This window comes from Ranitomeya imitator, chromosome 5 (genome assembly GCF_032444005.1).
Source record: "Ranitomeya imitator isolate aRanImi1 chromosome 5, aRanImi1.pri, whole genome shotgun sequence".
Lineage (NCBI taxonomy): Eukaryota > Metazoa > Chordata > Amphibia > Anura > Dendrobatidae > Ranitomeya > Ranitomeya imitator.
This window is the reverse complement of record NC_091286.1, coordinates 460,356,237-460,369,034: the sequence shown is the minus strand read 5'-3', so window position 1 is coordinate 460,369,034 and position 12,798 is coordinate 460,356,237. Positions and strand designations below refer to the sequence as shown.

The window sequence follows — 12,798 nt, the reverse complement described above, 5'->3', positions numbered from 1 at the left end:
TAATGTACCTAAACAATAGAAACCCCCCACAAGTGACCCCATATTGGAAACTAGACCCCCCAAGGAACTTATCTAGATATGTTGTGAGAACTTTGAGCCCCCAAGTGTTTCACTACAGTTTCTAACGCAGAGCCGTGAAAATAAAAAGAAAAATTCCTCCCAAAATAATTTTTTAGCCCCCAGTTTTGTATTTTCTCGAGGGTAACAGGAGAAATTGGACCCCAAAATTTGTTGTCCAATTTGTCCTGAGTGCGCTGATGCCCCATATGTGGAGGGGAACCACCGTTTGGGCGCATGGGAGGGCTCGGAAGGGAAGGAGCGCCATTTGGAATGCACCCCATATTGGAAACTAGACCCCCCATGAACTTATCTAAATGTGTTGTGAGAACTTTGAGCCCACACGTATTTCACTACAGTTTATAACGCAGAGCCGTGAAAATTAAAAAAATCTTTTTTTTCCCACAAAACTTATCTTTTAGCCCCCAGTTTTGTATTTTCCCAAGGGTAACAGGAGAAATTGGACCCTAAAAGTTGTTGTCCTATTTGTCCTGAGTACGCTGATACCCCATATATTGGGGTAAACTCCTGTTTGGGCACACGGGAGAGCTCGGAAGGGAAGGGGCACTGTTTTACTTTTTCAACGCAGAATTGGCTGGAATTGAGATCGGACGCCATGTTGCGTTTGGAGAGCCCCTGATGTGTCTAAACAGTGGAAACCCCCCAATTATAACTGAAACCCTAATCCAAACACACCCCTAACGCTAATTCCAACGGTAACCCTAACCACACCTCTAACCCTGACACACCCCTAACCCTAATCCCAACCCTATTCCCAACCGCAAATGTAATCCAAACCCTAACCCTAACTTTAGCCCCAACCCTAACTGTAGCCTTAACCCTAACTGTAGCCTTAACCCTAACTGTAGCCTTAACCCTAACTGTAGCCTTAACCCTAGCCCTAACCATAACCCTAGCCCTAGCCCTAACCCTAACCCTAGCCCTAACCCTAGCCCTAGCCCTAACCCTAACCCTAGCCCTAACCCTAACCCTAGCCCTAACCCTAGCCCTAACCCTAACCCTAACCCTAACCCTAGCCCTAACCCTAATGGGAAAATGGAAATAAATACATTTTTTAAATTTTTTTTACTTTTCCCTAACTAAGGGGGTAATGAAGGGGGGTTTGATTTACTTTTATAGCAGGTTTTTTTAGTGGATTTTTATGATTGGCAGCCGTCACTCACTGAAAGACGCTTTCTATTGCAAAAAATATTTTTTGCGTTACCACATTTTGAGAGCTATAATTTTTCCATATTTGAGTCCACAGAGTCATGTGAGGTCTTGTTTTTTGCGGGACGAGTTGACGTTTTTATTGGTAACACTTTCGGGCACGTGACATTTTTTGATCGCCTTTTATTCCGATTCTGAGCAGGCACTTGGTAAGCCACCTCCCTCCTGCAGGACCCGGATCCGCGGCCATATTGGATCCGGGACTTGATGCAGGGAGGGAGGTAGGAGACCCCCGGAGCAACGCGATCACATCGCGTTGCTGCGGGGGTCTCAGGGAAGCCCGCAGGGAGCCCCCTCCCTGCGCGATGCTTCCCTGCACCGCCGGCACATCGCGATCATGTTTGATCGCGGTGTGCCGGGGGTTAATGTGTCGGGGGCGGTCCGTGACCGCTCCTGGCACATAGCGCCGGATGTCAGCTGCGATAAGCAGCTGACACCCGGCCGCGATCGGCCGCGCTCCCCCCGTGAGCGCGGCCGATCGGCTATGACGTACTATTCCGTCCTTGGGAAGTAAAGCCCACCCCACATGGACGGAATAGTACGTCTAATGGCAGAAAGGGGTTAATAATGGATAGGTGTCATAATTGACGCCTCTCCATTATTAATTTGGCTTAATGTCACCTTACAATAGCAAGGTGGCATTAACCCTTCATTACCCCATATCCCACCGCTACACGGGAAGGGGAAGAGAGTGGCCAAGTGCCAGAATAGGCGCATCTTCCAGATGTGCCTTTCTGGGGTGGCTGGGGGCAGATGTTTTTAGCCAGGGGGGGGCCAATAACCGTGGACCCTCTCCAGGCTATTAATATCTGCCCTCAGTCACTGGCTTTACTACTCTGGCGGAGAAAATTGCGCGGGAGCCCACGCCAATTTTTTCCGCCATTTAACCCTTTAATTTAATAGCTAGAACGGCCAAATTTTGCATATACACACTACTAACATTAGTAGTGTGGAATATGCAAAAAAAATGGGGATATGAGATGGTTTACTGTATGTAAACCATGTCTCATATCAAACACAAAACTGCATATTACAGTATATGTACCTGCGCTTGGCCTAATAGGAAACTATAGTACACAAACACGATAGGTAATTACCTTTTGGGTGGATAAACAGTAGTGAGTCCGTCTAGGGCACATATACCAGGACTGAAGTAGCCAATGTGCAGGGACTTGCGGGTGGAAAAACAGTAGTGAGTTCGTCTAGGGTACGTATAACAGGACTGAAATAGTCGGTGTGCAGGGACTAGTGTGGGGGAACAATAGCAATGTCACAATAAATATGAGCATCAAGCAGACCCTACGATAATAGAAAATATCAATACAGACCCAGCAACCATTTTAACTCCCACCCAAAATCGGTTCGAGGTACTTGATACGCCAATAGAACAACTACCAGGCAATGATAATAGATCAGAACCCCAAACAAGTACAGCAGCCAAAACACAAAGCCGTACCACTGCTAGAAATCAACTAGGAGGACGTAAAAACACCCATCCGTTTTTTCAGGTAGGCCACAAAAGAAACGGCTCCGAGGCTGTAGGGGTGGGAAACTCACCCAAAAAAAGAAGACCCCTAAAGAAATAAATAATGAGAACCAAAAAATTTTTAACTTAAGTACTTATACACTCAAAGACAATGAAATAAAGTTACTACAAAAGGGATTGAAATTTGCTCCAGCCGCCAGATTCAACAAATTTCAAGCATTTATCGGAGTCAAGCAATTTATGCGGAAACTGGCCATCAAAAAGTACTTTATAAAGAAAAATCTAGATAAACAGCCCAATACAAATATAGTAAGTGAATTGAACGAAATACAACCTAATGGTTTTACTAATCTTAGGGCCAAATCAAAATTCAATCCTCTGAACGAATATTCAGAGTCATTTGAAGCTTTCCGGAGAAATGTGATAGTCGATATAAAAAAGGTCAGTGATAAAAAATGCTGCCAGTTTAGATACAACCTAGCAAAGAAAGAGAGGGACGCTATCCGCTCATTACAAAAAAAGGAGGAGATAATCATCCGCCACGCAGACAAAGGAGGGGGCATTGTGGTTCTTGATCAATCACAATATCGCAAAGAGACGCAGCGACTTTTAGGGGATGTAAGAACTTATACAAAACTGTCTAGTGATCCCTCGGCTAAATTTACAGAGGATCTAAAAAATTTATTAAATAATGGTCTGGCAGATGGACATATTAATAAACAAGAATTTGAGTATATATACACACTGCACCCAAGGATGTCTGTCTTCTACTATCTTCCTAAGATCCATAAGGATATCAACAACCCACCAGGCCACCCGATTATTTCGGACATAGGTAACCTGACCTCCAATCTGTCGCACTATGTGGACTGCTTCCTACAGGATATAGTTCCTTCTCTACCTGCTTATTTGAAGGACACGAAACACATCCTACAGAAATTAAGTAACTTTCAATGGCAAAACCACTACACCCTTGGGACTCTAGATATTGCATCACTATATACGGTGATACAACATGAGAAAGGAACAGAGGCAATGGGACACTTTTTAAATAAGTCACAGTATTTATCACAAAATAAAGTGAATTTTATTAAAGAATGTGCTACTTTTATTCTTACTCACAATTTTTTTAAAAACGAGGCGGACTACTACACCCAGCAATGGGGCACAGCCATGGGGACCAGATTCGCGCCCAGCTATGCAAACCTCTACGTTGGTAGATGGGAGGAATTACATATCTGTTGTGAATTCTGTGGCAGAGCTCCCTCCTGTGGTCACAAGTGGTACTTCGGCTGATTCTCTCTGTGAGCTTCTGTTGGTGGAGGGAAGTGGTACTGCGGCTTCTGAGTTTCCTCCCTCAGGTGATCTGGTGAGGTCGTTAGGTGCTTCTCTACTTAACTCCACCTAATGCTTTGATCCTGGCTTCCTGTCAATGTTCCAGTGTTGGACTTGCTTTTCCCTGGATCATTCCTGTGGCCTGCTGCTCTGCATAGCTAAGTTCTTCTTTGCTATTGGTTTGCTATTTTTTCTGTCCAGCTTGTCTAATTTGTTGCTGGAAGCTCTGGGACGCAAAGGGTGTACCTCCGTTCCGTTAGTTCGGTACGGAGGGTCTTTTTGCCCCCTTTGCGTGGTTTTCTTTAGGGTTTTGTGTAGACCGCAAAGTTACCTTTTCTATCCTCGATCTGTTAAGAAAGTCGGGCCTCACTTTGCTGAATCTATTTCATCTCTACGTTTGTCTTTTCATCTTAACTCACAGTCATTATATGTGGGGGCTGCCTTTTCCTTTGGGGTATTTCTCTGAGGCAAGGTAGGCTTATTTTCTATCTTCAGGCTAGTTAGTTTCTCAGGCTGTGCCGAGTTGCATAGGCAGAGTTAGGCGCAATCCACGGCTGCCTCTAGTGTTGTTTGGAGAGGATTAGGGATTGCGGTCAGCAGAGTTCCCACGTCTCAGAGCTCGTTCTATGATTTTGGGTTATTGTCAGATCACTGTATGTGCTCTGACCACTATGTCCATTGTGGTACTGAATTGCCTTTCATAACACATATCTACCCGGGAGGTGTGCTGCGCGCGGGTCTGGCCCTATGGCTGCGTTTTATAGACGATATTTTCTTTATCTGGGAAGGGAAGGATGAGGATTTGAAACAATTTTTAACGGATTTGAATAAAAATGAATTTTATTTATTATTTACTGCCAACACTAGTAAAGACAGGGTACAGTTTTTAGATCTCAACATCACAATCAACGAGGGCAAACTGCAGACATGTACATATGCAAAACCCACAGACTCCAATAGTTATATCTCCATGAACAGTTGCCACCTACCAAGGTGGTTACTTAATATCCCCCGGAGCCAATTTATACGTGCTAACCGCAACTGCACAAATACTGCGGATTATGAGAAGGAAGCGGATGCATTGATCCAAAAAATTTTAAATAAGGGATATGATCAGGAATCCCTGCTCACGACAAAAAGGGACGTGCAAAAAATCCCCAGAATGACACTCCTGGAGGAACATAATAACGATATAGTGAAAGATAAACATAAGAGTAAAATAAATAATGAAAGGCTTTTTCCTGATCAACAAACCCAGATAGCAATACCAATCATCACCCAATATAATTCAAATATCTGTATACTGAAGAAAATTATCAATAAGCACTGGGGCCTCTTACAAGAGGACAAATTAATAGGAGATATTTTGCCAAAACATCCGCGCTTTGTTTTCAGGAAAGCACGAAATTTAGGTGCCATCGTTGCCCCTACGGTACGTAATCCCAAACCCGCAGGTAACAGCAAGGGCCCTTTTAAACAAATAATTCAAGGTTTTTTCCCTTGCAAAAAATGCAGTATGTGCAAATCAATTAAACCAACTAAGCAAAAACGGGTCACATCAAAAGCGGGTAAAGAAATCCGTATTACAGATTTTATAACATGTAAGACACAAGGGGTCATTTACGTTCTGGAATGCCCCTGTGGGAAACAATACGTAGGGCGCACTAAACGTCCCCTATACATAAGGATCAATGAGCACCTTAGGAATATACGTAATAGATACGACGCACATCCCTTATCTAAACACTTTCTCATTCACCATGAAGGATCTGTACGGGGCATTAAGGTCATGGGAATCAAAGTGGTTCAACAGGACTGGCGTAATGGGGACTATATTAAACAAATGTCCCGGGAGGAGACCAGACACATATTTGAACTTGATACATTAAAACCAAGGGGCCTGAATAATGAGGTGGAACTCTTTGCTTTCAACTGAACCTATGGGAGAGGAGACCATCGCTATAAATAGCCAGCACGCGCAGGGGGAGCCTACCCTGATGAAGGAAACCGAAGTTTTTTCCGAAACGCGTTGGTTTGGCTCCCACAGCGCACCGTAGCATCATCCAGGGCACCACGTGACTCCTTAGCACGTGACCCGAACGTCACCACAGGTCCTGCACAGCATCGTACAGGACTTTACACAGGCCGCGCGAGCGTCCGTCACCGGCCGGGACGGCGCCTGCACTAGCCGCCTGAGGACATTTCAACTACAACGCCCAATTGAGCTAAGTACAACGATTCTAACTATAACGCTCAATTGAGCTAAGTGCAACGCTTTCATTTGCTACTACTACCAACAAGTCGCGGACTTCTTTTAGTGCCATTTTACCTAACTTCCTCCCCGTGGCTTATCATATGACAGGTACTCGATCTCCACTATATATCTGAGGCACCGCTCGTAAGTCCATATATACACGCATTATCTATGTTAGGTTGTGCACTGTCTGGGGTGTTAGTTATTTTACGAGTAATTTTACGTGTGATTTTATCTACATATTTATTGTGACATTGCTATTGTTCCCCCACACTAGTCCCTGCACACCGACTATTTCAGTCCTGTTATACGTACCCTAGATGAACTCACTACTGTTTTTCCACCCGCAAGTCCCTGCACATTGGCTACTTCAGTCCTGGTATATGTGCCCTAGACGGACTCACTACTGTTTATCCATCCTATCGTGTTTGTGTACTATAGTTTCCTATTAGGCCAAGCGCAGGTACATATACTGTAATATACAGTTTTGTGTTTCATAGCTTCCCCCCTTCTCCTCGGTGTGGTGAGGAGCAGTACCCGCAGCTACCTCCATCCATCTCACAAGCGCCGCTAGTGTATACACTATTGTATTTATAGCCATGTCTCATATCATGTCGGGTTTAGGAAGGAGATAGCAAAAGCCCGTAATTGAATTACCGGCTTTAAAGCTATCTAGCGCTGTATGAAGTAATAATATATATACATATATGTGTCTCACTGACATATATATATATATATATATATATACCTATTCTATGTGTACACATTTATTCTACCTATTCTAATGTAAGCTGTCAGTGTGATTTTACTGTACACCGCACTGAATTACCGGCTTTTCTCTCTAACACCGCTGCGTATTTCTCGCAAGTCACACTGCTGGTCCGTGTGTAATCCGTGTTTTTGGGGCTTCCATAGACTTTCATTGGCGTTTTTTTTGCGCAAAACGGTGACAAACGCAGCATGCTGCGATTTTCTACGGCCGTAGAAAGCCGTATAATACTGATCAGTAAAATACGGCAGATAGGAGCAGGGGCATAGAGAATAATTGTGCCGTTTGTTTGGCGAGTTTTACGGACGTATTTTATGCGCTCTTACGTCCGTAAAACTCGCTAGTGTGACTCCAGCCTTAGTATTGTTGTTTCTAAATGATTATGAACTTGTTTTCTAGCATTATTTGAGGTCTGAAAGCACTGGTTTTTGTTTTTTGTTTTGACCATTTTTATTTGTCAGAAAAAAATAAAAAATTTATTGCTTGGAAATTCGGACACATATTGTCAGAAGTTTATAAAATAAAAGAACAATTTACATTTTACTCAAAAATATACCTATAATAAAAATATAATAATTTTTTCTCAAAAATATACCTACTATAGCCTTAAGGTACCTTCACACATAACGATATTGTTAACGATATCGTTGCATTTTGTGACGTAGCAACGATATCGTTAATAAAATCGTTATGTGTGACAGCGACCAACGATCAGGCCCCTGCTGGGAGATCGTTGGTCGCTGAACAAAGTCCAGAACTTTATTTCGTCGCTGGATCTCCCGCGGACATCGCTGGATCGGCGTGTGTGACACCGATCTAGCGATGTCTTCACTGGTAACCAGGGTAAACATCGGGTAACTAAGCGCAGGGCCGCGCTTAGTAACCCGATGTTTACCCTGGTTACCATCCTAAAAGTAAAAAAAACAAACAGTACATACTTACCTACCGCTGTCTGTCCCCGGCGCTGTGCTCTGCTCTCCTCCTGCACTGGCTGTGAGCGTCGGTCAGCCGGAAAGCAGAGCGGTGACGTCACCGCTCTGCTTTCCGGCCGCTGTGCTCACACAGACAGTACAGGAGGAGTGCAGAGAAGCAGAGCGCCGGGGACAGACAGCGGTAGGTAAGTATGTACTGTTTGTTTTTTTTACTTTTAGGATGGTAACCAGGGTAAACATCGGGTTACTAAGCGCGGCCCTGCGCTTAGTTACCCGATGTTTACCCTGGTTACCGGCATCGTTGGTCGCTGGAGAGCGGTCTGTGTGACAGCTCTCCAGCGACGCTGCAGCGATCCGGATCGTTGTCGGTATCGCTGCAGCGTCGCTTAATGTGAAGGGGCCTTTAGGCTAGGTTCAGATTGCGTTAAAGCAATCCATTTAGCGCCTAGCGTCAGCGGATTGCGCTAACGCAATGTTTTAAAAGGGGTCGCGTTAAACGTCCCCGCTCTCGCAGATCTCCGATCTGCGAGAGCAGGGAACGGACCTCGGGTGCGCCTCGGACGCTGCAAGCAGCGTCCGCGGCGCGCCACAAAACACCGGCACATCGCTAGCGCGCGCCGAAAATGGCACGCGCTAGTGATGCGCGTCCCCATTACTGTTAATGGGCGCGCTTAACGGACGCATTGCACGGCGTTAATTTCGCCGTGCAACGCTGTCCGTAAGCGGTCCCATTAACGCAATGGGAACCTAGCCTAAAGAGAAAAAGCCAACTGAACATTTTCCAGTGGTCTCTTAATTTTTGCCAGAGCTGTATATAAATATTAATCTAATCAGCGCCTCCTATTTTATAACATCCCGACTGCAGATCAGGTACCAATTTCAACATGACAAATTCCCTTTAAGCTTTCTTCTGTGTGCAAACCTTATCATTAAGAGTGGGCTCCTATCACATCACTTGTTGGGGCATCGCTGATCTCTGCACACCACGTATCCTTACAACGTGCACTGACAGTGCGCTCTCTTCCTGGCTTGTTACTTCTGATATCAGAGTTGGAGTGCACTGTCACTGTGTATATTGCACAGTGACAATAATCTACTGGAAGTGACAACCGACACATGCTCAGTAGAGCAGGGACTAGCCCAGCCAGTGAAATTGACGTCACTGATGAAGCTTAATTTCAGAGAGGGGTCAGACCCTGCCCCCTGATGGCGCTTTGTTTGAGTATCTCCGCATGCACTGGAATTCTCAATCGAGCATCATCAGGAAGTAGAAAATAAATAGTGAAGGAAGAATAGGGATTTTTTAATTAAAATGTATTGGTATAAAAAGAGTAGATTATGTCATCAAATAGATAGGCGCTTAGGAGTAAAAGAAGCGTGTGTTTCAGACCACCCCTATAAGATACTACTCGTATTCCATTTTGCCAACAATTTTTAAATATTTGAAAGCTCTTTTACACAGATCTATCCATTAGAAGGACAGCTAGTCTCTAGCAATGTCTGTATACTACCATGTATGCCAGTAAAAGCTTTAAATGGGTAACATGTCCCCTGCCTCTGCGCCCCTTACCTGATAGTGTGCCTGAGCTTGCTGTGCAGAATTTAAAGTGACATTACACAGCTTACAAGAGAGTGGTTTGCACAGGTCTTCCAAGGACGGATCTTGCTCCACAACTTCTTCCTGGGGGATTTCTAGAGAAGGAGGTGAGGGTGCAAGAGCAGCTCTTCTGTCTGAATGAGGCTGCTCAGGAAGTACCAACTGCTTATTGCCAATTCCTATGGTGGCTGGAAACACAGACAGCTCCGTTTGAGGTGGTGGCCTGGCATGCTGTAACACAATCATTTGTCTGGGTATTGTGTAAAGTCAGTATTGAGTGAAGAAGGAACTTCCTTTGCCAGTGATTGTGAAGATTACTTGAAGGAAGAACAGAAACAACAAAAATTAATATATTAATATACAAGACTTGAATCCTAATATTTTAAAGATACTTTGCTAGAGTTAACAAATTTAAATAAAATCATGACGCAATTTTCATGTATATATATTGTAATCACTAACTTTATCGAGAAGGTCCTTCTATTACTACATCAGGAGGACAGGGTTCTCGGACAGGGACTGGCTGATAGGGAAAAAAGTGTATTTGTTAAAATTACCACTGTCTTGTTAAATGACAGAAACCTGTGCTAGAATGCTGGTGAGAATGTGCAGAAGGTAGCTTTGGTATTGTGACTGTCAGGAACACCGCACTGCACTTGCTCACTGAGCCACTGCGCGTGTCCTGAGGAAAACAACCTGCGCCCAAAGATACCTGTGGAGCGGGGCAGCAGCGGCGAAGATGCGTGCTTCAGACAAACAGGACCTGAAGCATGTGACTGCTGGGGGCGTGGCCTAAGCTCCAGAGAGCAAGGAGCTGAAGGAAAACTCCTAGAAAGGTAACTACGGGACAAAGTTACCAAGGGATTAGACAGAACGGATAGTCAAGACGTGGCCAAGGGGTCATACACATAGAGGGCAGCGCAGTACAAGAGAAGCAGGCAGAGGGTAGTCAGAAAGTAGCCAATGGGTTATACACAGAGAGGGCAGCACAGTACAAAAGGGGCAGGCAAAACTCGTAACAGGGCCAAATCAGAACCAGACAGACGTAACGTAGCACAGGCACAAAGCACAACAGGGTCAAACACACTCAGCCAAGGGCCAGAGTATAAGCGACAGGGAATGGCCCCACAATGAAGCTATAAGAAGCCTCCTAGAATCCCAGAGTGAGGCCAATCCACGTTAACCCTAAAACCACCTAATCCCAGAAACTCAGCAGACCATGACAGTGATCTGCAAGTAACATATACTGTGATTTGTTAAGCTATCACCAGGTTATAGTGACTGCTCACTATTTAGAAATAAAGAGTGGACAGCAGTGTGAGCAGCATCTTCTGGTATCTGCAATTTTAAATCAGTACGACAGGGTGGACTGTTGTGTGAACGGCCTCTTACCTCAACACCCTGGTACCACCAGTATTATATAAGAAAGACAAGGTGGACAACAGGACAACAGTGTGAGCAGCCTCTTACCTCAGCACCCTGGTATCACCAGTATTATATAAGAAAGACAAGATGGACAGCAAGGTGAGCAGCCTCTTACCTCAGCACCCTGGTACCACCAGTATTATATAAGAAAGACAAGGTGGACAACAGGACAACAGTGTGAGCAGCCTCTTCTTACCTCAGCACCCTGGTATCACCAGTATTATATAAGAAAGACAAGGTGGACAGCAATGTGAGCAGCCTCTTACCTCAGCACCCTGGTACCACCAGTATTATATAAGAAAGACAAGATGGACAGCAGTGTGAGCAGCCTCTTACCTCAGCACCCAGGTACCACCAGTATTATATAAGACAAGTAGGACAGCAGTGTGAGTAGCCTCTTCTTACCTCAGCACCCTGGTATCACCAGTATTATATAAGACAAGTAGGACAGCAGTATGAGTAGCCTCTTCTTACCTCAGCACCATGGTATCACCAGTATTATATAAGAAAGACAAGGTGGACAGTAGTGAGCAGCCTTTTCTTACCTCAGCACCCTGATATCACCAGTATTATATAAGACAATTAGGACAGCAGTGTTAAGTGTAAGTAGCCTCTTCTTACCTCAGCACCATGATATCACCAGTATTATATAAGAAAGACAAGGTGGACAGTAGTGAGCAGCCTTTTCTTACCTCAGCACCCTGGTACCACCAGTATTATATAAGAAAGACTAGGTGGACAGCAGTGTGAGTAGTCTATTCTTACCTCAGCACCCTGATATCACCAGTATTATATAAGACAAGTAGGACAGCAGTGTGAGTAGCCTCTTCTTACCTCAGCACCATGGTATCACCAGTATTATATAAGAAAGACAAGGTGGACAGTAGTGAGCAGCCTTTTCTTACCTCAGCACCCTGGTACCACCAGTATTATATAAGAAAGACTAGGTGGACAGCAGTGTGAGCAGCCTCTTCTTACCTCAGCACCCTGGTATCACCAGAGGGGGCACACAGAGCCCTCCCGGTGGGCATGCGCGCCATCTCCACAGGAATAGTGCCGCCACCGCTCTTCTCAGCCCCCTCACCATCTCCCTCATCAGTAGCGCTGTGGCCACTCTACTCTGCACGTGCACCCTCCCATCAGGTCACAGGAGGCAGTTGCCAGCTGCTGGGGCTAAAGCCTGTGCCCGTTGCTAAAGAGAAATGAATATTCACTGGACTGGCAATGAATATTCATTTCTCTTATAGCGTGCACACAGTTACAGCGGCATTCGCCGGCTTCCAGCAGCCGGCATGGAGAGCGGTGAATATTCATTACCCTAATGAGTGGGGACACATGATCGCTCGGCAGCAGATGCTGCTGACCCAGGAGCAAAATGCTGCAAGGGCACGAAAGGAAGGAAGAAGGATGGGGGTTTTATGCTTTTCTTATGGGGGCCATACATACAAGGATAGGGTAAGGAGCCATGCATACCAGGATAGGGATAAGGAGCCATGTATACAAGAATAGGGATAAGGAGCCATGCATACAAGGATAGGGATGAGGAGCCATGCATACAAGAATGGAGATAAGGAGCCATGCATACAAGGATGGAGATAAGGAGCCATGCATACCAGAAAATGGATTAGAGGACAATGCATTCCCGGCTTATACTCAAGTCAATAAGATTTCCCAGTTTTTCGTGGAAAATTAGGTGCCTCGGCTTATACTCGG

The 12,798-nt window shown here is 45.0% G+C and overlaps 1 protein-coding gene across 1 annotated transcript in view; it reads right to left on the bottom strand.

Moving 5' to 3' along the window:
• Positions 1-12,798, bottom strand: part of ZMAT3 (zinc finger matrin-type 3) — a 126,447-nt gene that overhangs the window by 88,536 nt on the left and 25,113 nt on the right. The window contains exon 2 of the mRNA XM_069727284.1: positions 9,634-9,977. Within this exon, the coding sequence (XP_069583385.1) occupies positions 9,634-9,906 (273 nt within the window). The 5' untranslated portion in view covers positions 9,907-9,977. The remainder of the gene's footprint in view (positions 1-9,633; positions 9,978-12,798) is intronic.